This window comes from Sus scrofa, chromosome 3, assembly GCF_000003025.6.
Source record: "Sus scrofa isolate TJ Tabasco breed Duroc chromosome 3, Sscrofa11.1, whole genome shotgun sequence".
NCBI lineage: Eukaryota > Metazoa > Chordata > Mammalia > Artiodactyla > Suidae > Sus > Sus scrofa.
In genome coordinates, this window is record NC_010445.4 from 53,960,638 (window position 1) to 53,982,978 (window position 22,341).

The window sequence follows — 22,341 nt, forward strand, 5'->3', positions numbered from 1 at the left end:
GGGGTTCTATGTATAGATTTCTAAGGTATCTCCAAACTGTTCTCCATACTGGCTGTACCAGTTTACATTCCACCTCCACAGATTCTTACCACAGCATCACGAGAAATTCAGCCCGGGCTCAGAAAGATAAAGCAGATTAATGAAGGTCCCAGAATTTAGGTCTTGTGGATTCTTGCCTGTCTGGTGCTTTTTCAGACAGGATGTTCTCCCCTCTGGATGATAGATAGCTTCTCCCACAGACGGCGCCCCAGCAGTCCCAGCTCCTGATGCCCATGAAATATGGTACCCTCCATGGAAGCCTCCTGCAGCTCTGCTGACCCCCCAGGGCCAGTGCCGAGGATGCTTACATCCCTGCTGGTGACCAGATGCTGGTCCTCACTGCTGCAGAGGTGGTGGGTCCTGGTGCCCTCCACTGCCACGCAAAGAACAGGGGGCAGGTTCTTTGTTTAGCTTTCAGTCAGTCCTTCCTCCCTCCCTTTCCTTTTTAGTGCTGCATCTGCGACACATGGAAGTTCCCCAGTCTAGGGGTCGAATCGAAGCTGCAGCTGCCAGCCTGCACCACAGCCATGGCAACACTGGATCTGAGCTGCATCTGCAACCTACGCTGCAGCTTGTGGCAACACTGGATCCTTAACCCAATGAGTGAGGCCAAGGGTCTAAGCCACATCTTCATGGATACTAGTCGGGTTCTTAATCTCTGAGCCACAATGGGAACTCCTCAGTCAGTCCTTTTTGTCTCTCTTAAGCCCTTGGATTCAGCTGAATCTGTGAGGTTTGGCGGGGCCCTTGAGTGATTGGTAATTGCTTCCCACCACCACCCAAATCTTGTCCATGGTTCTTGAAGTCAGAGTTATGTTCCTTCACCTTCTCTTCCTTTGAACTTCTTCCTAGTTGGCTCTTCAGGTTCTCCTGTAAAATTAAGCAGCCCTCTAGAACTCTCTTAATCTCATGGAGATCACAGCTTAGGTTCAATCTAGGACCTGCTGCAATCCCACATCTCTCTCCTATCTTTCAGAGTTTAGGGGTGCTTTTCTATAGCATGTGTGTAAGAGCCAGACTGAAAGAAACTATAATACTCATATTTTGTAACATAAAACTAAGATGGACAGGGACTGGGAGCTAAAATACTTAAGATATTGACTATGGTTTCAGAAACATTTGAATTTTAAAACATTGTCCAAACACTGTATAAACCAACTATAATGGAAAAAATAAAAAAACGAAATGTATTCACGGAAGCAGTAGAAACTACAGTGTTGACAGGTCCCGTTGGTTGAGTAGGTGTTTTTATTTTAGTTCAATAATTAAATTAAGGTTGAATTTCTTGCCGTGAGCAATGTTTATCTCACTACAATAATGGGTATAATCAGTTATGTGAGTGGTCTTATACTTCTTTTACAGAAAGGATATTGCTTTGTAAAGTCCTACTAAAACTATATTTTCTTTAAAAAAAAAAATCAGCAGTTGGAATATAGTGATTATTCTTGTCAATATCTTAGGCCTTTTCGGCCCCCAAGTTTCCTCCGAATCTTTAAGGTATATATTTTCCAAAAGTGTTTTAACATAGATGTTTTTATTCTTGGTAATTTTATAGGTCATATGTGAGGTGTTTTTCCCAGCTTCTGAAAATGGGCCTCAGAATTTACCATCTGCCACCCAGAGCAGAATGTTGAACACCGTGTTAAAGGCTCAATGTCATGGCCACTTAGACAGCCAGCCTCCCCCGGAGGAAGGGGGCAGTGCAGGGAGTTCTAAGGTAGGAAGTGCATGTGTCTGTCCATGTTATCTTGATGAAGCCTTGTGTCATTCCTTAATTTTGAACAGTTGCAGGTTATTCTCACAGTGGCATGATGTTAGCTAGAAGTACTTCTCAAGGCCAGTTCTGGCTTCTCAGCCTGAGGGTTGAAACTTTTAACAGAAGATTTTTTTTTTTTTTTTTTTTGATCTTTTTGCCTTTTCTAGGGCCACTCCTGCAGCAAATGGAGGTTCCCAAGCTAGGAGTCTAATCGGAGCTGTAGCTGCCGGCCTACCCCACAGCCACGGCAATGCACGATCCGAGTCGTGTCTGCGACCTACACCACAGCTCACGGCAACGCCGGATCCTTGACCCACTGAGCAAGGCCAGGGATTGAACCTGCATCCTCATGGTTCCTCGTGGGATTCGTTAACCACTGAGCCACGACGGGAACTCCCTGGAAGTAATGAAAATTATTGAAGATTGAAAGAAACCTTTTTTTTGTCTTTTTAGGATCACACCTGCAGCATATGGAAGTTCCCAGGTTAGGGGTCGAAGTGGAGCTACGGCTGCCAGCCTACGCCACGGCCACTCGGGATCTAAGACCACAGCTCACGGCAATGCCAGATCCTTAACCCAATGATAGAGGCCAGGGTTTGAACTTGCATCCTCATGGATGCTCGTTGGGTTCATTACCACTGAGCCACGATGGGAACTCCCTGAAGGAAACTTTTAGAACATCTCTAAACAACCCAAAACACTGGGAGACTTGAAGTCAATTTGTCTTGGAGAAGAGAAAGCAGAGGGATGATTTGCATCTATGGAGGTTGATGTTCAGTTGATCTGTTTCAGGCAGAAATTATCCTGTGTTTTACCATGAAAAGTGTAAAGTTCATCTCAGAAGTTAGTGGATGAAACCAATTCTGAAGGAAGAGTATAAACCCTCTTATTTTCCAAAGATTCCTAAGGAAGGCTGCTTCTTGAATTTTTTTCTGTCATGCTATGATTTCTTTAGTATTCTGAATTCTTTTTCCTACTCAACCAGAATCCTCCTGAGAAATCTGATGTTTTCAGAAGTACCCATTCTTCAGTTTTATATTTTATACTGGGCCTGCACTGCGAAGAAGATAAGGAAGTGTTAGAAAGTATCCTTCCAGTGGCACCCAGCACTGGCTTAAAGAGACAGTTTCCAAATAACTTGGAGGATGCTCATGACCTGAACGTGTCTGGAAAAATCCCTAAAAGAGGTCAGTGAGCTATTTTGTCGTGAAGTGTATGACCCTTGAGTGATAGAATGCTGGCTGATATTCATTACACTTTTTGGAGGGCCATGCCCATGGTGTGCAAAAGTTCCTGGGCCAGGGGTTGAATCTGAGCCCCAGTAGTGACAATGCCCAATCCTTAGCTGCTAGGCCACTGGGGAACTCCCTATTCAGTATGCTTTTTAACAACTCTACACAGGTAGTTTAAGATCAGTAATGCAGTAAGTATATCACCTCTAAGATTATAAAACTGTTTAAATGGCTAATCCTGCAAGGAACATCATAGTTAGAAGCATCAGAGAAAATTGAGGTATAACTGTGATGTTTATGCATGCTTACTGTGAAGATAAATTATGACTATATACAGTCAGCCCTCAGTATCCACAGGTTCCGTATCCCCGAATTCAACCAAACACAGATCAAAAATATTTGGGAGAAAAAAAAAATCCAGAAAGTGCGGAGAAGCGAAACTTGATTTGGCCCTGTGTAGCAATATAGCATTTATATTGGATTTGCAACTATTTACATAGCATTTACAGGTATTAGGTATTTACATTAAGGCAGAAAGCAAGATGCCTTTAAATTCTTAACCTTATGTGTTGTGCCTCTACCATTTTCTCCTTTTCTCTCTCTTTTTGTTTGCAGGAAACATAATTTCTTACATTTAAAAACACATTTTCAAGTCCAAGCAACCCTCATGTATTGCATTTCACTTTATTGAGCTTTGCAGATACTGTGTTCTTTTTTTTTTTTTTTTTTTTTTTTTTTTTTAACAAATTGAGAGTTTGTGGCATACCTGTGTTGTCCAAGGGTGGTTAGCAATTTTAAGCAAGAGAATGATCTTTATTTAATACATATACCATTTTTAAGATGTAATACTGTTGCACACTTAAGGGATTACAGTATAGCATAAACATAAGTTTTATATGCACTGACAAACCAGAAAAATATGTATGACTCCATTTATTTTAATATTCACTTGATTGCAGTGGTCTGGAACCCGCCCTCAGTATCCCTGAACATAAATATAAGTTTTATATGCACTGAGAAACCAGAAAGATGTGTATGACTCTATTTATTTTAATATTCACTTGATTGCAGTTGTCTGGAACCCACCCTCAGTATCCCTGGGAGGGGGTGCTTAGGTTTTATGCAAACACTCTACCATTTTATAGAAGGGATTCCAGAATCAGGGATCTTGGTATCTGTGGGGGTCCTGGAACCAGGGATGTGGAGGGACCGCTGTCCTGCCGAGGGTGATGTCACCTTGGTGTAACACCTTATCCAGAGGAAATATAGGTACTGCATGCTCGTGCTGTTACCCAGATGTGCACGTGCTGATGAGAGCATTTAACTTTTTTTCAGAGGCAGATTCCTCACCGCAGAGGGACGCGAGCTGTAACCCAGGAGAAGGTGCAGAGCTCCCGATAGATGTGGCTGACTTTGAGTGTGCCCTCTGCATGAGGTAAGAGGACACAATCTCCGCAACTCTGACAAATGCAGCCTTCCTGAATTTTGTGTCTTAAACGTAATAGGCTTTTCACTGTCAGAGAAATTATATCTACCTCAATAACAATTGATTTATTTTCTAAAATTTTGATAAGGAAGATATCAATGGAAAATGCATATATAGGTGATTTCTAGACTTCTTACGATAGTCAGTCGGTTACTTGAAAGTCTCTTGTGGACCTTTCTTGCTGAAAACCCAGATGTTTCCTCCAGGTTGCTCTTTGAGCCTGTCACCACGCCATGTGGACACACCTTCTGCCTAAAATGCCTTGAGCGCTGTCTGGACCATGCCCCACATTGTCCTTTGTGCAAAGAAAAACTTTCGGAGGTAAGTACTTCTTGGGAAATGACAGTTCAGCCCGACTCCTCTCCCCTCTGTAGATGCTCATTTTGTGGATTGGCTTTGCTTCTCCCCATTTGTTAAAGATGTCAGGTTTCTCCAATCAGTGTGAGGTCTTTTCCCATCTCTCTGATTTCTCAGAAAACACATGGGGGAAGTGTAGATACAGAAAGAGATAAATTTCAAGGAGATTTTTCGGGCACAAGTTATAGTTGAGCTAGCCTGAAAAGAACTAATATTTTTGGAGCTTTTACTGTGTTAATTGTAAAGAGTGGCGGTGCCGTTGCTCAGTTCTCACCATATGTTCCTAAGGGTTGAGATAACAGTATGGAGCACTTGGTGGGTGCCAGGGACTCCTTCTACCACATCTCAAGGTGAAGTCATATTATGATGCTTGGTTCTGCTTAGAATTGAAGACTTGATCATTTCTTATTAATAAAAATGTATTGAAGTATAGTTGATTTACAGTGTGTTAACTTCTGCTGTACAGCAAGATTCAGTTATATATATATACATATATACACACATACGTTTTTATGTATACATACATATTTTGCATGTATGTAATGTATGTACATACATTACATATGAGCACACACACACATACATTTTTCATATTCTTTTCCATTCTGGTTTATCCTAGGATATTGAATACAGTTCCCTGTGCCCTCCAGTAGGACTTTGTTGCTTATCCATTGTACATGTAGTACAGCCTCTGCTAATCCCAAACTCCCAATCCTTCCCTTCCCCACTTCTCCACCCTCCCCTTTGACAACCCCAAGTCTCCTCTCTTTGTGAGTCTGGTTTTGTTTCCTAGATATCTTGATTTGTGTTGTATTTTCGATTCCACATATAAGTGCTATTACATGGTATATGTCATTCTCAGTCTGACTGACTCTGCTTCGTATGACAATCTCTAGGTCCATCCTTGCTGTTCCTAGTGACATTAGTTCATTCTTTTTTGTGGCTGAGTAGTATTCCATTGTATATATGTCCCACATCCTCTTTTAGCCATTCATCTGTCGGTAGACATTTAGGCTGTTTCTTGGCCATTGTAAATAGTGCCACTGTGAACATAAGGCTCAATCATTTCTGACCACTGGGAAGTCGCTTTGATGCCACACGAGTTGCAAAGGTTCTTTGTCTGAAATCAAGACCTGTAAAACTTAGGTTCCACAAGGAAGCTATGTAACTGTGTCTAACATAATTAAAAGACTGTTAAATCCATTTGTTGGGCATGGTAAATACAATAGACAGCATTTAGAAACTGTAGGCTTTCTGATCAAACAGTGGATATGTATGAACTGTAAAGGGCTGTGATCCCTTTGGCACCACTGACTTTCCACAAAGCAGGTTACTTAGCTTTAGTGGGAATGGGATCTTCCCCCATTTCCATAAAACACTACTAAGAATATTTGCCTTAGTTGCCTCCTAGACATTAAGCTCCCTTAATACATCATAAGTAGGATCAATATTTTTAAAACAAATATATGTATTCATTATGAAAATCTGTATGGTAAGAGGAGATAGAATGCTTATGTGACTTTTTCCATATTGGTAACTTTTTAATTTACTGATTAACCTTGTTAAAATAACTTGTTATAATTAAAGTCTCTCTAAGACACTGTAGGTACACAGGCTACTTGCAGACATGCTGAGTCTAATTATCCTGCATTCATTCTCAAGAGGAATGTCAACCATGGACAGGGCTGTCACTTGTCATCGTGTGCCGTCATGGTGGCTGTTCCTGAGTCTGATAGCATCCACCTTGGCGATCCCTGTGTGATTCTACCCTAGGGTGTTTTGCTGTCTCTTCTTGCTAACAGGGAGGTGGCATCTGGCCTGCCGCTTGCTGTACCCAACCTAGTCTGGGCCAGTGGGCCTGGAGAGGGTGCACGTGTCCTCAAGAGTAAACCGCACTTCTTTGTGACTACTATTTATAGCACAGACCCACACTCCCTTCCAAGTTAAGTGTTGTCTGGGGCGGGGGGAGGGGAGGGGGGCTATGCAGCGAAGATGTGGATTCCATCCCTGGCCTTGCTTAGTGGGTTAAGGATCTGGTGTTGCCATCAGCTATGGTGTAGGTTGTCAGCGCGGCTTGGATCCAGCCTTACTGTGGTTGTGGCTGTGGCTGGCAACTACAGCTCCTATTCGACCCTTAGCCTGGGAACGTCCATGTGCTTGCAGGTACAGCCCTAAAAAGACAAAAAAGAAAAAAGAAAAAAAAAAAAGACTATAAGCTCTTTAGGGACAGAGATAACATGTTTTGTTTTTACTTGGTCTTTAGGGACCAGATATGCTAGGGGTTTGAAAAAAATCCATGTTGAATGAATGAATGATTCCATGCAAGGTATATATACATAGATTGCCAATGTTCCAGAAATGAGAATATAATGAAGCAAAGTTCAGACTCCTACTCTGGTCTTTCTTGAATGCAGAAATCACTTCATGAGCTTGGACTTCCTCACAGGTGTTACTGTAAACATGAGCTATCCATTATCTATGTAACAAAAAGACAAGTCGGGCTAATTTCATTGTATTGCTCTACGATAAAACGAAAGCATGAGCTAACAGTTTGTACTTAGTCATTAATAACAGCACTTAGTCATTAATAACAGCAGTTATAAGGTAGTATTGTGAATGAAGCAACACTTGTTTCTGCTGGTTCGTCTCTTACTGAGGTTCTCAAGTGCAGTGGTTTCCAGAGGTTGAATTCCAAGTTCTCAGTCAGGCATAGTGATCTTTGGAGCTTGTTTACATGAGCTAAAGGGAAAGATGGCAGTGTGTCTAGGACTCACCCGTGTGTTATTACATAGAGCAAGCCCACGCCCAGAAATGCAGCAGGTTGCCAAAACTGCAGGACATTGAAACCTACCAGGTCTGGGGTCCCAGCTATGCCATGGTGGCTCTGTATTGGTCCCTTAATTTCAAAGACCCCAGACTTCTTTATGAGTGCAGGGTAGACACTACCTATAGGATAGAGCAGTAAGCCTACCTTAACTTATAGGTATGTTAGGATGTCTGTGAAAAAGAGCTGTTACTTGCAAATTTGTATGCTTGAGATAAAGTCAATGCAGAGAGTTTTATCACACACACTCAGTAAGAGTTCTTCCGCCATCTGTGACCCTTCAGCCTGCCGATCCTAGCATTATTGAAATTCAGTTTCCACCTCCTTTCCCTTCACATCCAACTTTTTTTAAAATTTAATTTTTATATTATATTGGGCTCATTTATTTATACACATCCAACTTTAATTCCTTGGTCCCTCACACCTTTTCTCAATCCAAATAAAGTCAACTCTTGGCTTTTGGTGTGTGTTTGTGTAAGAAGCACAACAGAACCAGAGAGCACCCACAAAACTGGGAAATTGGTTTTAGTTTAAATCCACAATCTTAAATCTGAGATGCAGATTATTATTCATCATTCCTGCTTGGCTTCTCTGGTCACTGAAGCCTACATGGTGATTATTTCATAAATAGGAAAATAATCTCTTCCAGCTCACCCCTGTCCCCTCCCTGACATTGTGACACTTGCCAGCAAGATTGGAGTTGCTCCTCCAGGTAGACCCCTCCTCCTGTGCCCCCCTCCCCTCAGGGCTGAGTTCCCTGCTCTCACCCCCTCCCTTTTCTCCCCCAAGTCCCCACCTCCACCTCCTTGTTGACCCTTGACCCAGAAGAGAACACTTCGTCCTTGAGAATGAATTACCACATGGTATTGATACTGGAATCTGGGTTCTTTTTCATCGCAGCTGAAGAATGAACTTTGTGAACATACAGGAGCAAGCAAGCAAAGTCTTTTTATTTTTATTTATTCTTTTAATTTTTTTTTGTCTTTTGTCCTTTTAGGGCTGCACCTGCGGCATATGGAGGTTCCCAGGCTAGGGGTCTAATCGGAGCTGTAGCCACTGGCCTAAGCCACAGTCACAGGAATTCCAGATCCAAGCCACGTCTGCGACCTATACCACAGCTCACAGCAATGCCTGATCCTTAACCCCCTGAACAAGGCCAGGGATAGAACCTACAACCTCATGGTTCCTAGTTGGATTCGTTTGCTGTGCCACAATGGCAAAGTCTTTATTAAAGGAAAGCAAACAGCTCCCAGGGCTGCTGGGAGCGGGGAGAAGAGCCCCCTTCTTTACTATCCAGTAGGGGTTTTTATCCCTTAAAGATGGGGGGGGGGTCCAGAAAGATGTGGTTTTCTCCCATTAGCCTTGCTCAATTACCTATATCAGTCCTTCTCCAATAGGGTTTTAGGGGTGGAAATGGAAGTTTTTGGTTTCTTTGTCCTTTTCTTTGCTTAGCCTAAGTCACCATTCCTCTCATTCCTTTTTTATCTATTGAGAGGTGGGCTAGAGATTCGCATTTCCTGTAGTAAACAAAGCCTGTGCAGAATGTGCATATCCTACAATAAAACAAGGCCTGTGGGAATGTTCCTCCCTGGAGCCCTTAAGCCACAAATGTTAATCAATATCTATATCAAAGAATGTATAGGGGAGCCGTGCTCCTAACACTGACAACCTGAGTTATTATCTGCCTCAGTATTACTTACCATTGTCTTTTGTCACAGTTGTTGGCCAGCAGGAATTTTAATATAACGACTCTGGCCGAAGAATTAATACTGCGCTATCTGTCGGATGAACTGTCTGACAGGAAGAGAATTTACGACGAGGAAATGACGGAGCTGTCAAAGTAAGTCGTTGTGCTTCAGGTGCTTGGTATTGAGTTCAGGTTAGAGAAGAAAGTCCTTGTTAGCCTCACAGCTGCAGGTGTTTCCCCCTTTGGCAGAGAAATGAGCCTCAAAAAAGAAAAAAAGGAATGATCCCAAAGAGTTTATGGAAATTTAACTGAAAAAGGGTTTAGGAAATATTTCACAAATGTGTTTTGACGAAATTATGAGGTTGCTTTTTGTATCTCAATAAACAGTATTGAATTTTTCAGAATTGAAAAGGCACAGCATGTAGAAATGGAAGGGAAAACTGGATTATGACTCAAACTTGATAGTTGTTTTTCCTCTTTTAAAGTGATTAAAGTTTTGGGTTGTAATAACCTGAACATATTGAAATTCTTTTTTAGGGTCACACCCACAGCATATAGAGGTTCCCAGGCTAGAGGTTGAATTGGAGCTGTAGCCACTGGCCTGCATCACAGCCACAGCAACACAGGATCTGAGCCGTGTCTGTGACCTACACCATAGCTCACAGCAATGCCAGATCCTTAACCCACTGAGCGAGGCCAGGGACAGAACCTGCGTCCTCATGGATACTAGTCAGATTCGTTTCTGCTGAGCCACAATGGGAACTCAGGACATATCGAGATTCTTATCATTCATCTCTTTTTATCTAGAACTCATTACCTTTGACTACTTTATGGCTTGTGCTTTCATCAGAATTTGTTTTTATTCCGATATAATTGATATTCAACATTATATTAGCTTCAAGTGTCCAACATCAGTTGATATTTGTGTATATTGTGAAATGATTAGCACAATAAATCTAGTTAACATTTCTCACCAGGTATAGTTACTTTTTTTTTTTTTTCTCTTTTTAGGGCCACACCCGTGGCAAATGGAAGTTCCCAGGCTAGGGGTCGAATGGGAGCTGCACCTGCTGACTTACACCACAGCCACAGCAACGTGGGATCCAAGCCACATCTTTGACCTTACTACAGCTCATTGCAACACGGGATCTGGATCCTTAACCCACTGAGTGAGGCCAGGGATTGAACACGTATCCTCATGGATGCTAATGGGGTTCCTAAACTGCTGAGCCACAATGGGAACTGCCAATTTTTTTTTTTCTTATGGTGAGAACTTTTAAGATCTACTCTCAGCAACTTTCAGACATGTAACAAAGTCTTGTCAACTAGAGTCACTGTGCTGCCCATTACATCCCCAGGACTGACTTATTCTATAACTGTAAGTTTGTACCTTTGGATCCCGTCACCCATTTCACCCCCTGTCCCCTGCCTCTAGCAGCCCAGTCTGTATCTCTGAGCTTGGTTTTGTTTATTGATAGATTCCACACATAAATGAGGACATAAGGCATTTGTCTTTCTCTGTTGGAGTTATTTCACCTAGCACAGTGCTCTCAAGAACATCAGAATGCTTTTGTAGTGGTCATCAGCATATTCTCTCTCATCAGATTCTCTCTCTCCCTGGCTTGGCATGAAACCAGGGTCACCTGATGGATGTTCTCCTGCTGTGTGGCCCTGGCTTTCTTTTCCTGCTTAGGACCGAAGCAGGCCAGAGGGTTTTGTTCTGTAAATAAGCAAATTGAGGTTGGCTAGCCTTAGCTGTTTTACAGCGACCAGCTCTCCCTTCTGTTGCTAATGGCTCCCGCGTCTAAGTTACCCTTTCTCTCACCCTGCAGTCTGACCAGAGATGTGCCCATCTTTGTGTGCGCCATGGCCTTCCCCACCGTCCCCTGTCCCCTCCACGTTTTCGAGCCCCGCTATCGGCTTATGATCAGAAGATGCATGGAAACTGGCACCAAACGGTTCGGCATGTGTTTATCTGCTGAGCACGCGGGGTAAGAATCACCAGCCTCCAAAGGAAGGGTCCTGATTAAATGCATCATTTGTTATTTCTCTTGATGAACAATTGAGGAGGATGTTGCAAATCTCTAGTGGCTCCTCTTAAGACAAAGTATAAATCCAGGGCCGTCCAGGATGTGATCCCAGCCTTCTTCCTAGCCTCATCTTCTACTCCGTCCTTTCAGACATTGTACCTGCTGGTCCACTGCCATATCATTTGCCTTCATCCAAGTATTTCTCCCAATACGGGTTGTGTTTTCACGCCGCCATTCTTCCCTCTGCCTTCCCTTCAGCCTCCCACATTATACAAGCAAATCTGGTCCAGCTTTTCAGATCTAAAAAATTGTTTCATCTTCCATGAAACCTTTGTCTACATAGCCAGAAAAATTTCAGTCTTAGGAAAACCCATGGCACTTGGTTTTTCTCTCTGTTTTGCATCTGCTATCTGGGGAAGACGGTCCAGATCAGCAGAGAGCTCCCCTCCAAGGCCTGCTTTGGGAACTCCAGGTCCTTTCCACCTCCTGGCCTCCTGATCCCCTAGGGCTTTGTTGTTACTGAGTGGTCCTGATGAGGTCACTGCATCCAGGTTCTAGCTAATGCTTGTAGGGGATTCCAGAGCAAAGGGGCCCAGGTCTCTGCTGCTCACAGTTGCTGCAAAGGAGGCTGGGAAGTGTTCATCCAGACACCCAGGAGGGAGGGGAGAATGGATGTTTGGGCCACCTTCTAGGCTAGTTTCCACCATCTACACCTAGGAACAGATCGTAAAGATATGTGTAGGGCCTTTATGGAGAAAAGTCTACCACTGTATGGAAAGATGTTCAGCAATGGACAGAAATACTACGTTCATGGGTACATAGATTCAGTGTCCCCTAGAGATGTTCGTTTGCTCCAGTTTGGTCTATAAGTCAAAGGTCACTCTGATCTGCACCCCAAGAGGGGCTTTTTTATGGGATTGCTCAAGCTGATTTTAGAACCCCTGTGTTAAGGCAGCAGATCAAGACCATGATGGTTTTGAGGACACCTGCTGAGCCAGATGGGAGAATATTCCTTCAATGAACTTAAAAGTCCAAGTCAGTAGATCTTTGAAACAGACCATAGAGATAAGCAGTCTACTCATATATGGACTCCCAAGTTTATATATAATTTTGTGAAAAAAGGCAAAACCACTTAATAAAAGGTGCTCAGACAGTTGGTGGGTGGTCTAAACAGGAAAGGAAATTTCTTCTTTGCCTTATGCTGTACACACGTGTATGCGCCCATTGTGAGATGTGAAAACAAAGTGCTAAAAGATTTGAGAGAAAATATTGGGGACTGTCTTTATAATTAGAAATAGGGATTTTTTTGCTTTCTTTTTGTCTTTTTAGGGCTGCACCCCCGGCATATGGAAGTTCCCAGGGTAGGGTTCGAATTGGAGCTGCAGCTGCTGACCTACACCACAGCCACAGCAATGTGGGATCCGAGCCTCATCTGTGACCTGCACCACAGCTCACAGCAACATTGGATCCTTAACCCACTGAGGGAGACCAGGGATCGAACCTGTGTGCTTATGGATCCTAGTTGGGTTCATTAACTACTGAGCCACAAAGGGAACTCCAAAAGAATTTTTTCTTAACACAAGATGCCGAGAGCACTAGCCTAGAGGAGGAGGTGAATAAATATGAATATATTAAAATTTGAGTCATCATAGCAGGAGCAGAGTGACAACAGAAGTTCTGCAAGTTCCACTTCCACCGAGGATATGGATCACCCAGACTAGATTTACTCCAGATAAAGTACGGAGCATATGCTTCTTGAACCCATTGAAGTGCTCAGGGTAACAGAGGCAAGACGGGTCCTGCAGGGAGAGCAGGCAGGAGCCCTGGCTCACCTGTGGCCAAGCCCGGGGGAGGCATGGGGGAGAGGGAGGATGCTGATGATTCTTGGGGCAGATTCTAATGGCCTCATGTGGCGAAACACGAGAGCTTTGAGCCCCGGCAGCTGCAGGCTCTGCGGCCGAGACAGACTTGGGAGGAGCCGACACTGGAAGGCTGAGCCCCGAGCACAGGGCAGCGAGGCCTCCCCTGACAGGGCTCTTCAGGGCCTGCATGCATGTCCCTGCTGAGGAGATGGACCCTCACGTGAGCAGGAAGAGAGTGTTTGGCCATCCCAGTAGCGGCGTTAGGACTGCGCAGGTGGCTCACCGGGGCATCGGACTTCAGAGCTGTATGCTTGTGCGAAGTTGTTCCCTTTAGAATCAGAGCGCCTTGGGTTCTGACCTCAGCCCTCGGTCCTCCTGTGGCCTTAGATCAGTTGTTGAGTTCTTCCAAGCCTCCGTGTTCATGCTTGTACTTGGATGAGTACGTGCGATAAACTCTTCTGCGTAATGCTAGACACTGTAGGCACGGCCAGTACCTTCAGGACACGGGCGTCAGAACCATGATGGGGTGGGATCAGGTGGGAGAGCTTTGCAGTGATGACACAAGTAGCCCAGGCCAGTATCTGGGGCTGTCCCTGCGTGTGGGGACAGGTGAGGGAGGCAGGACCTGTCAGGGAGGGCGAAGGGGGGGAGCAGGGGTGTTGGGTCAGCGACTGGTGAGCAGGGGCACAGTGTCACGGGTGACTCCGCTGGGGTGGTGTCAGCGGATCGGTGGGGTTTGGAGGCTGGATGGGGAGCCGGGAGATGAAGGCAGTGGTTGGAGCCGACTTTCCAAGGCAGCACGCTCTCTGGATGCCGGTGACGCCCTCTGGGCCTAGGGGTGAGGGCTGTGAGGGGCCGAGGGCTGTGTTGGGTCCGGATCCCCGCCCTGTTGGCCTAAACGACTGGGGCAAGGGTGCCATGTCCCTGAAGGCCCTTCCTCTGCCCCCCATGCCCACCTGTGTGTAACGAGAGGAGTCATCTGCTGGTGTCCTTCAGAGAAGAAGAGATCCTTGCTGCTCTGATGTGGGGACGCTGCTCTTTTTGTTTGGCTTTTGATTCCTTCGAGACCTAGGCTTTCACCTAGGGAGAAGTAAGGACCTCCTGCCTTCTGTTCTGGTCCATTCTATTCTATCCCATCCCATCGTATTCTGTTCTTTTTTTTTTTTTTTTTTTTTTTGTCGTTTTAGGGCCACACCCACAGCACATGGAAGTTCCCAGGCTAGAACCAGAGCTACAGCTGCTGGTCAAATTGGAGCCACAGCAACGCCAGATCTGAGCCACGTCTGTGACCTACACCACAGGTCACAGCAAGGCCGGATCCTTAACTCACTGAGCAAGGCCAGGATCCAACTCACGTCCTCATGGTTACAGCTGAGCCACGACGGGAACTCCATCTTCCTGCATTTTAAAAAGTCACAGTCGTTTCTTCCGGCTGTCCCGTCCCGCCAGGCTCTCGGAGTATGGCTGCATGCTGGAGATTAAGGGTGTCAGGACCCTTCCTGACGGAAGTTCTGTCGTGGATGCCATTGGGATCAGCAGGTTCCGCGTTTTAAGCCACCGCCACAGAGACGGCTACAACACGGCAGACATCGAGTATCTTGAAGATGAAAAGGTGAGGCTGGTTTTACTGGTGGGGGTAGAGGTCCTTCACCTCGTTTCCCTCTGTGTTGTGGGGAGGCCAGGCTAGGTCGTTACTGGCAGTCTTACTGTTTTCCTCCTTAGTTCAGTATGTAAGTGCCTTTTTTTTTTTTTTGGTCTTTTTAGGGCCACACCTGTGGCGTATTGTATGGAAGTTCCCAGGCTAGGGGTTGAATCAAAACTATAGCTGCCAGCTGACATCATAGCCACAGCAATGCCAGATCCGAGCTGCGTCTGCGACCTACACTACAGCTCCCTGGCAATGCTGGGATCCTTGACCAGCTGAGCAAGGCCAGGGATCGAACCTGCGTGCTCATGGATACTAGTCAGGTTTGTTTCTGCTGAGCCACAACGGGAACTCTGTATTTACTTACTAACTCAGGATTTTTACCTGAGTTGGAGCTGGTGGAGAAACCCTCCCCTTCTGCAAACTGTGACTGCCACACATTGCAAAATGGGTTTGTGAGTTGTCGTTTTGATGTTCTGTCCCAGGGGTTGGAAGGCCTTGTCTGTGAGGGATGCACAGTAAGTATGGTGACTTTCCAGCTCACGTGGCCTCTGTCGCAGCTTCTCAGCTCTGCTGTAGCACAGATGTAGCCACAGATAAGACATAGATGAGGGAACATGATTGGTTTGCAGTCAAGTGCTGTTGGCAAACACAGCATATGGGATTTGACTTGCAAGTGGCCGTCCATCCCTGTTCTAGATGCTGGTTTTGGTTCAGGATGTAATAATGTAAAACCCTGGTGCTTAAAAATACCTCCTAAAGCTACATATCAATGGCTTGGCTCTCTTACCCCTTTAGAAGTCTTTACATGTCTAATAGAGACATCAGAAGATGTATTTTGACAGATCGGCAACATTTTTGAAAGGATTCTCAAATCTTTTCCTAATTGTCTTTAGTCATTAATTGCCCCAAACAAGAAACAGCTCTGTTGCCTATCTGCAGATGAATAGATAAACAAATTGTAGTGACTCATACAAGGCAACGGCCTGGCAGTAAAAAAAGAGTGAATTTCTGACACACAGAACAACATGAATGCATTTTCTAGACATGGTCTCCTAAACTGAAGAAGCCAGACACACAAAAAATACACTGTGCGACTTTGCTTATGCCCTTCTGAGAATAGGCGTAACAAGTCTTTGGCGATGGGGTCAGAGAGCGGCTTCAGGGTAGGGAGCTGTGATGGATGGGAAGGGGGTGGAGAGTCCTTCTAGGAGATGGAAGTGTCCTCAGTTCTGTTCAGGATGGTGGATGTGCTAGAGTGTATGGTTGACGACACTTAGAGCCCACAGTTGAGAACTGTGCTTTCTCAGTGTGTAAGTCATGCTGCAAAAAGCATTAAAAATGACTATAAGGAGGAAGCCCTTGGAATGACTGGATCTCTCTTTTGAATTCTTTGATCCACATTTGGAAATGTGGATGGGGCATCTTCAGCTCTCTCATATACCGCTGGAGGGCACTTTGGGGACAGAGATACATTTTTGTGACACCTGTGAGCAGTCACATCCACACCATGGGGTCAGCTCTGTCCTTTTTCCAGACAGAAAAGGACATCTGTTTCTGGTCATCTGTTCACCCTGATTTTCACAAAGACTGTCATTTTATAACCAGGAAGGACCTTTGTAGTTTAGTCCCATTTTACAGATGAGAAAATTCTGTCCTAAGGAGGCCACAGAACTGGCTCACATTCCCACACAAGAAGCAATGCTGAAGCCAGAACAAACCTGGGCCCCTTGTCCCCCGCCCAGTGCTTTTCCCATCAGGTGTCCTCAGCAGAACTGAGCCATACTGGCCCGTGAGATGGGTACCAGGTTGAGGCGGGGGCGGTGTGTGTGTGTGTGTGTGTGTGTGTGGTCTGTCTAAGGGCTTAGGGCCTCCCGGGGGCATCAGGCTCAGGCCATGCGCTGTCACTGTAGCATGTCTTTTGGAATATAGTTTGGTGATGTGGAATACAGTTTTAAAAGGTTACAACTCTTTGACTTGATAATTCTGCTTCAGGGACTCTATCCTAAAGAACTGAGAGCCCCTTCTCTCTTTCTCTCTCTCACACACACATGGAAAACCACCTTTGCATAAATACGTATGTTACTTGTGTTATTTTAAAATCTATCTCACTTGAAGGATTGAGTGAATTATGATGTATCTCAGAGGGTTGTGTGTCGCCATGGAAAATTATTCATAATAACATCAGACCTATGTTATGTCAAGAGAAACATCTGGGCGTTACAGATGGACAGGCAGGGAGGGTAGCTTCAGATCCATGGCATAATGAATGTGCAGATTTCTGGGTTGGGCATCTATCGAGTTTATAGAACACTAATGAGTTCCCTGTGGCCTTGTGGTTAAGGGTTTCACATTGTCACTGCTGTGGCACGGCTTCGATCCCTGGCCCAGGAACTTCTGCATGCTGTAGGTGCAGGCAACAACAACAACAAACACCACCTTATAAATTATCCAAGTGCCGGGAATCCACCCAGTGGATGTGGCTGTGGCCGCTGTGGGGGTGTATGTGTGTGTGTGTGGCGGTGGATTGCTGAGAAGGTCGTCTTTTTCCTCATTTAGGTGGAAGGTCCAGGGCACGAAGAACTCTCCACGCTCCACGATTCTGTGTATCACCAGTCCGTGTCCTGGTTTACTTCGCTGCAGGATCACATGAAAGAACAAATTTTAAGCCATTTTGGGTTAATGCCAGACAGGGAGCCTGAGCCTCAGGTATGCCGTCCCCCTCCCCTTCATGGAGCTGAGACCCAGGGTGCTGATGGAGAACTTGGGCATACCTGCTGTGCTTTTGACTCCATCATGATCGCCTCTGAGCCAGTTCATGGATCAGTAGCCCCAGGAAGCACCTAATGGGTAGTGTGTGCCTTTGGAAGCAGAGCAGTAATTGCCTTCTGATGAACACGGTGTGAAGGTAATTCTTTTCTATCAGAAATCAGTTTATTCTGATGGGCTGTCAGTCTTTGTTCTTCTCTCACCCACATGGGAAGATCTGGCAGTCATTTCACTGTACTGGCAGGAACCCTCCGCATTTTGTGCATAATGCTGCCTTGTACCTAATGAGCAGGTGTTGCATAAATGAAGAGGAAGTTCCCTAAAGCTTGTTCAGTCAGAAGCTCTCCTAGTGGAGTTCCCATCATACTTCAGTGGTTAACGAATCCGACTAGAAACCATGAGGTTACAGGTTCAATCCCTGGCCTTGCTCAGTGGGTTAAGGATCCGCCGTTGCTGTGAGCTGTGGTGTAGGTTGCAGATGTGGCTCGGATCCCGTGTTGCTGTGGCTCTGGTGTAGGCTGTCGGCTACAGCTCCAATTGGGCCCCTAGCCTGGGAACCTCCATATGCCATGGGAGCAGCCCAAGAAGTGGCAGAAAGACCAAAAAAAAAAAAAAAAAAAGGGCTCTCCTAGCCATCGGTCCTGTCAGCATCATTGGCTTTCTCCGGTGCTCCCAGGAGCGCTTTCAGTGATGCTGGTTCTTTAAGTGGTGAACGGACTTCAGGTCTGTGAAGCATTTCTGAGTGCTGAGGCCACCTCTGCCCTGCCTTTAGGTGACAGAGCCAGGCAGGGTGGTTTGGGCTGGTGACTGAAAGCGTATGGTTCTTCCTATATACACACTCCCACCTGTCCTGGGAGGGGCAGGACCAGGTCTCAGGATGTTTAGGGTAAGATGTGTAGCTTTTCCATCCATTTTTACATTCTTTTCTCTCTTGAGAGCTTCTATCTTCTCCCCATGCTTGCGTTCTTTCTTTTCCAAACTCAGGACAGTGCTTTCAGCTGAAAACTGCCCCTGAGCCCTTCCCCACCCTCCGCTCCATCATAACCTCTTCCTCCTGTTGTGTAGCCCGGATTCAGAAAGCACAGTGATTAGAGTAACTTGGTTATGGTGTGAGTCATTGTTTTTTTCTAGGAATTTTTGCTTATTAACTCAGTTTATCTGGGAGTTCCCATTGTGGCTCAGAGAGTTATTAACCCCACTAGTATCCATGAAGGCGTGGGTTCATTCCTTGGCTTCGCTCAGTGAGTTGGGGATCCAGCATTGCTGTGAGCTGTGGTGCAAGTCACAGACAAGGTTCAGTTCCCATGTTGCTGTGGCTGTGGTGTAGGCTGGCCAATGCATCTTGGATTTGACCCCTAGCAGAAACCTCCATATGCTGTAGGTGCAGCTTAAAAAAAAAAAAAAAAAAAGCACCCCCCCCCCCATTTATCTCTAATTGTAATGCATCACACAAACACAGCAGCTTCAAACAATAGACATCTGTTGTCATACAGTTCCAGAGGCCATAGGTCCAACCCAGGTCTCCTGAGGCTGTGCTCAAGGCCACAGCAACACTGGATCCCCTTCTGGATGTTCTGAAGCAGAATTGTTCCCTGACCTTTGCTGGCTGCTGGCGTACCCTGGGCCTTCCTTCCTCCATCCTCTCCTCCAGGCCAGCAGCATTACATCTCTCTGACCATCCTCCATGGTCACATGTCCCTCTGACTGTAGCCCAGGAAAGCTGTCTGCTTGAAGGACCTGCTTGTTTGACGAGATTGGCCTCCCCATCAAGCCTGTTACTCAGTTCTTCCCTGCTCTGTAAGATGAGGAAGGAACGGGGATGGTGAGTCTCATGGAAGGTCATTTCTTCCAAGACCTATACCTTCCTCCCTTGGAGAGGAAGCTCTGGTGCCTTGTGCGCAGTGACGTAGGATGCCCGTACGCTCTGATCGCTCCCCAAGCAGAGGTGACACCAGAGCCCCCTCGTTCCCTGGTTCCCAGTTTGGATTCTACTTGCCTGTGGAGTGGGAACGGAAAAGAGGCCACAATACTGGATGCCAGGGCCTGGATGTCTTGGTTCCAGCCCCAGGAATCTTGAGAACAACGACGTGTGTATATAATTAATAATAACTCTTTATATATGTATTCAACAACTCATATATATGCATATTTGATACATATGTCCATTTGTCAAGTAGATGTTATTAATGTTTTTTTTTTAATTTCTCCAGGCCACACCAGTGGCATTTGGAGGTTCCCAGGCTAGGGGTCAAATTAGAACTGTAGCTACTGGCCTGTACCACAGCCACAGCAACACGAGATCTGAGCTGCATCTGTGCCCTGCACCATAGCTCACAGCAATGTGGGATCCTCAGCCCACTGAGTGGGGCCAGGGATCGAACCTGCATCCTCATGGATACTGGTTGGGTTCTTAACCCGCTGAGCCACAGCGGGAACTCCACATCGACTTTATTATTAGATTTATCTTCTCATAGGACCCAAAATGTACACATATTACTGGCTTTATAAATATTTTGGCTTGTATAGTCTGCTTAAAGCTTAAAAAACAAAACAAACAAACAAAAAAACCCAATGCCACACAACATTGGAAAGTAGAGGTAAAATCATGGTCCCCTCCTCTTGCGGGTCATGTGCTCTGAAGTAGAGCCTCGAGAGAACAAGAGTGACTGAATTCACAAAGAATTTCCCTGAGGAAGCTGCTTATCTTTGCAGACTCTTCCTCTGTGAACTCCCCACCTGCCTGTGTGTAACCCAGAGGTATACTCTGTGTTTTCAGGGCAGGATGAATGGTGAAGCAGACCTGGGATAGAAAGTGGCGTTTAACCCCTGCTCACATGTCTGTGGGTGAAACCAAAGACAGCGCTGGGGGAGCAGGCTTGTCTCTTGGGTGCTAATTTTGTGTTTTCTTTGCACTTCTCTCGCAGAGTAATCCCAGCGGTCCTGCGTGGTCCTGGTGGATCCTGGCGGTGTTGCCGTTGGAACGGAAGGCCCAGCTGGCCATCCTCGGCATGACCTCACTGAAGGAGCGTCTGCTCGCCATTCGGCGAATTTTAGTCATCATCACACGTAAGATGAACAGTCGGCAAGAGCTGGTTAACAGCAGGGAGAGAAATAATTGACTTTCTCTGTCAAGGCTGCTGGAAGCCCTTGGGGTTTTAGGAGGGGTGCCAGATATGGACGAGTTGCCTCCATCCATTGTGCTTTGTAAAATGCTTGTTGATAGAGTTGCAAAACGGAACACTTAGCAAACGTTGACTCCTGCTCAGAAGTGCAAAGTCTGCACAGGACTGTATAGGTTTACTCTGAAATTTGAATGGAGCCCATAGTTGGAAAACAACCTAAAAAAAAAAAAAATCTCTCTGAAACAGATGCTTCTGGTGTGCAGAGTACTGGGAACAGGGGTCGGGATGGGGATCCAGATGGTGGACAGTGGTTTAGGTTTTGCAAGAAAAAAGAGACACCTTTCCTAGAGAGGGGTCTTGCTTCTCCCCTCCCGACGGAAACAGCATGCTTCTCCCGATGGGAACAGCATGCTTCTGTGGGTAGATAGTAAGAGGAAAAGCACATTTTTATCTGGAAGCCTATTTCTCTGAGTACACACTAACTGAAAACGTGCTTTTGGGCTTTAAGTGAAGTCACTGTGGAGTTGTCTGTGAAGTTGAGGCATCCAGCTATTGTCCCTTGCAAGGGCCGAAGTCAGTCCTTACCCTAGAAGTAGTAGAGAACCGGATAGAACTGTGTTTTGTGTCCTGTAGTAGTTCAAACATTGTAAATTGCATGTCGTAATTAAATGAATATCAAAATACAAGAAGATATCTCTTGGATATAGAACAGTCAGAAAACCATGTAGTTGATTTGAGGATATGTATTTACACACACTCATACTAAAGGAAGAATAAAGGGAGCTACAGCTGTATGTGCATTGGGATGTTAAGAGCACAACCAAAGTGGTACAAAGACCCTCTTGCAAATATAACCCTGTCTCACTGACTCCGTGGATGTGAAGGAAGCACTTAGAAGACGGTCATCTTTCTATTCAGATTTATCTTGGAAGTCAGACCAATCAGTAAGGTTCAGTTCACCATTCATCTGCTAATACAGGAAGCCTTTAAAAAGCTCCTATGAAATGGGTATTTATTTATTCTAGGAAAACGTACCAGGAAGGGGACAGGGGGACAGGTATGGAATGTAAATATTTAGCAAGTTTTTCTCCAATCCTGACCTAAAAATCTCTTTTTTTGGCTTGAAGTTTTATAATGATGAGACCAGGTGTTATCTATTAAAAAAAAAATCATGTGACTTCCAACCTCTAGTATGTTTTGGTGATATTAATTGGAATAGCCATTTGGACCTGAGGTACTGAATCTTTCTATGGTCCAAGAGCTGGGGCATTTCGTTGGCTTCTTGGCCTGTGATGTGGATATTCTTAACTCAGAAACGAGGAGAACAAGACTAGAGAGGAAACCAGCTTTGAGTTTTGCTTTATTCATTCCAGGGATGTGATGTTTGAGTTTTTAAAAATATATCTAAAGATACTGAATGTTGGTGGTTTATCAACCCATCAAGCAGTTTATTATTAGAAAGACTTCATAAATCATATTTGTTTCTAATTGTAGGAGTTTTCAGTGGCTGAAATTCAGCTTCATCATAGCAG

General features: G+C 45.2%; 1 protein-coding gene across 1 annotated transcript in view; it reads left to right on the top strand.

The window, feature by feature from the left end:
* The window catches only part of LONRF2 (LON peptidase N-terminal domain and ring finger 2), a 41,048-nt gene extending 19,055 nt beyond the window's left edge, over positions 1-21,993 (top strand). Inside the window, exons 4-12 of the mRNA XM_021087177.1 lie at positions 1,595-1,756; positions 2,781-2,982; positions 4,363-4,462; positions 4,720-4,834; positions 9,413-9,534; positions 11,214-11,372; positions 14,723-14,885; positions 17,478-17,627; positions 20,612-21,993. Coding sequence (XP_020942836.1) covers positions 1,595-1,756; positions 2,781-2,982; positions 4,363-4,462; positions 4,720-4,834; positions 9,413-9,534; positions 11,214-11,372; positions 14,723-14,885; positions 17,478-17,627; positions 20,612-20,806 — 1,368 coding nt within the window. The 3' untranslated portion in view covers positions 20,807-21,993. The remainder of the gene's footprint in view (positions 1-1,594; positions 1,757-2,780; positions 2,983-4,362; positions 4,463-4,719; positions 4,835-9,412; positions 9,535-11,213; positions 11,373-14,722; positions 14,886-17,477; positions 17,628-20,611) is intronic.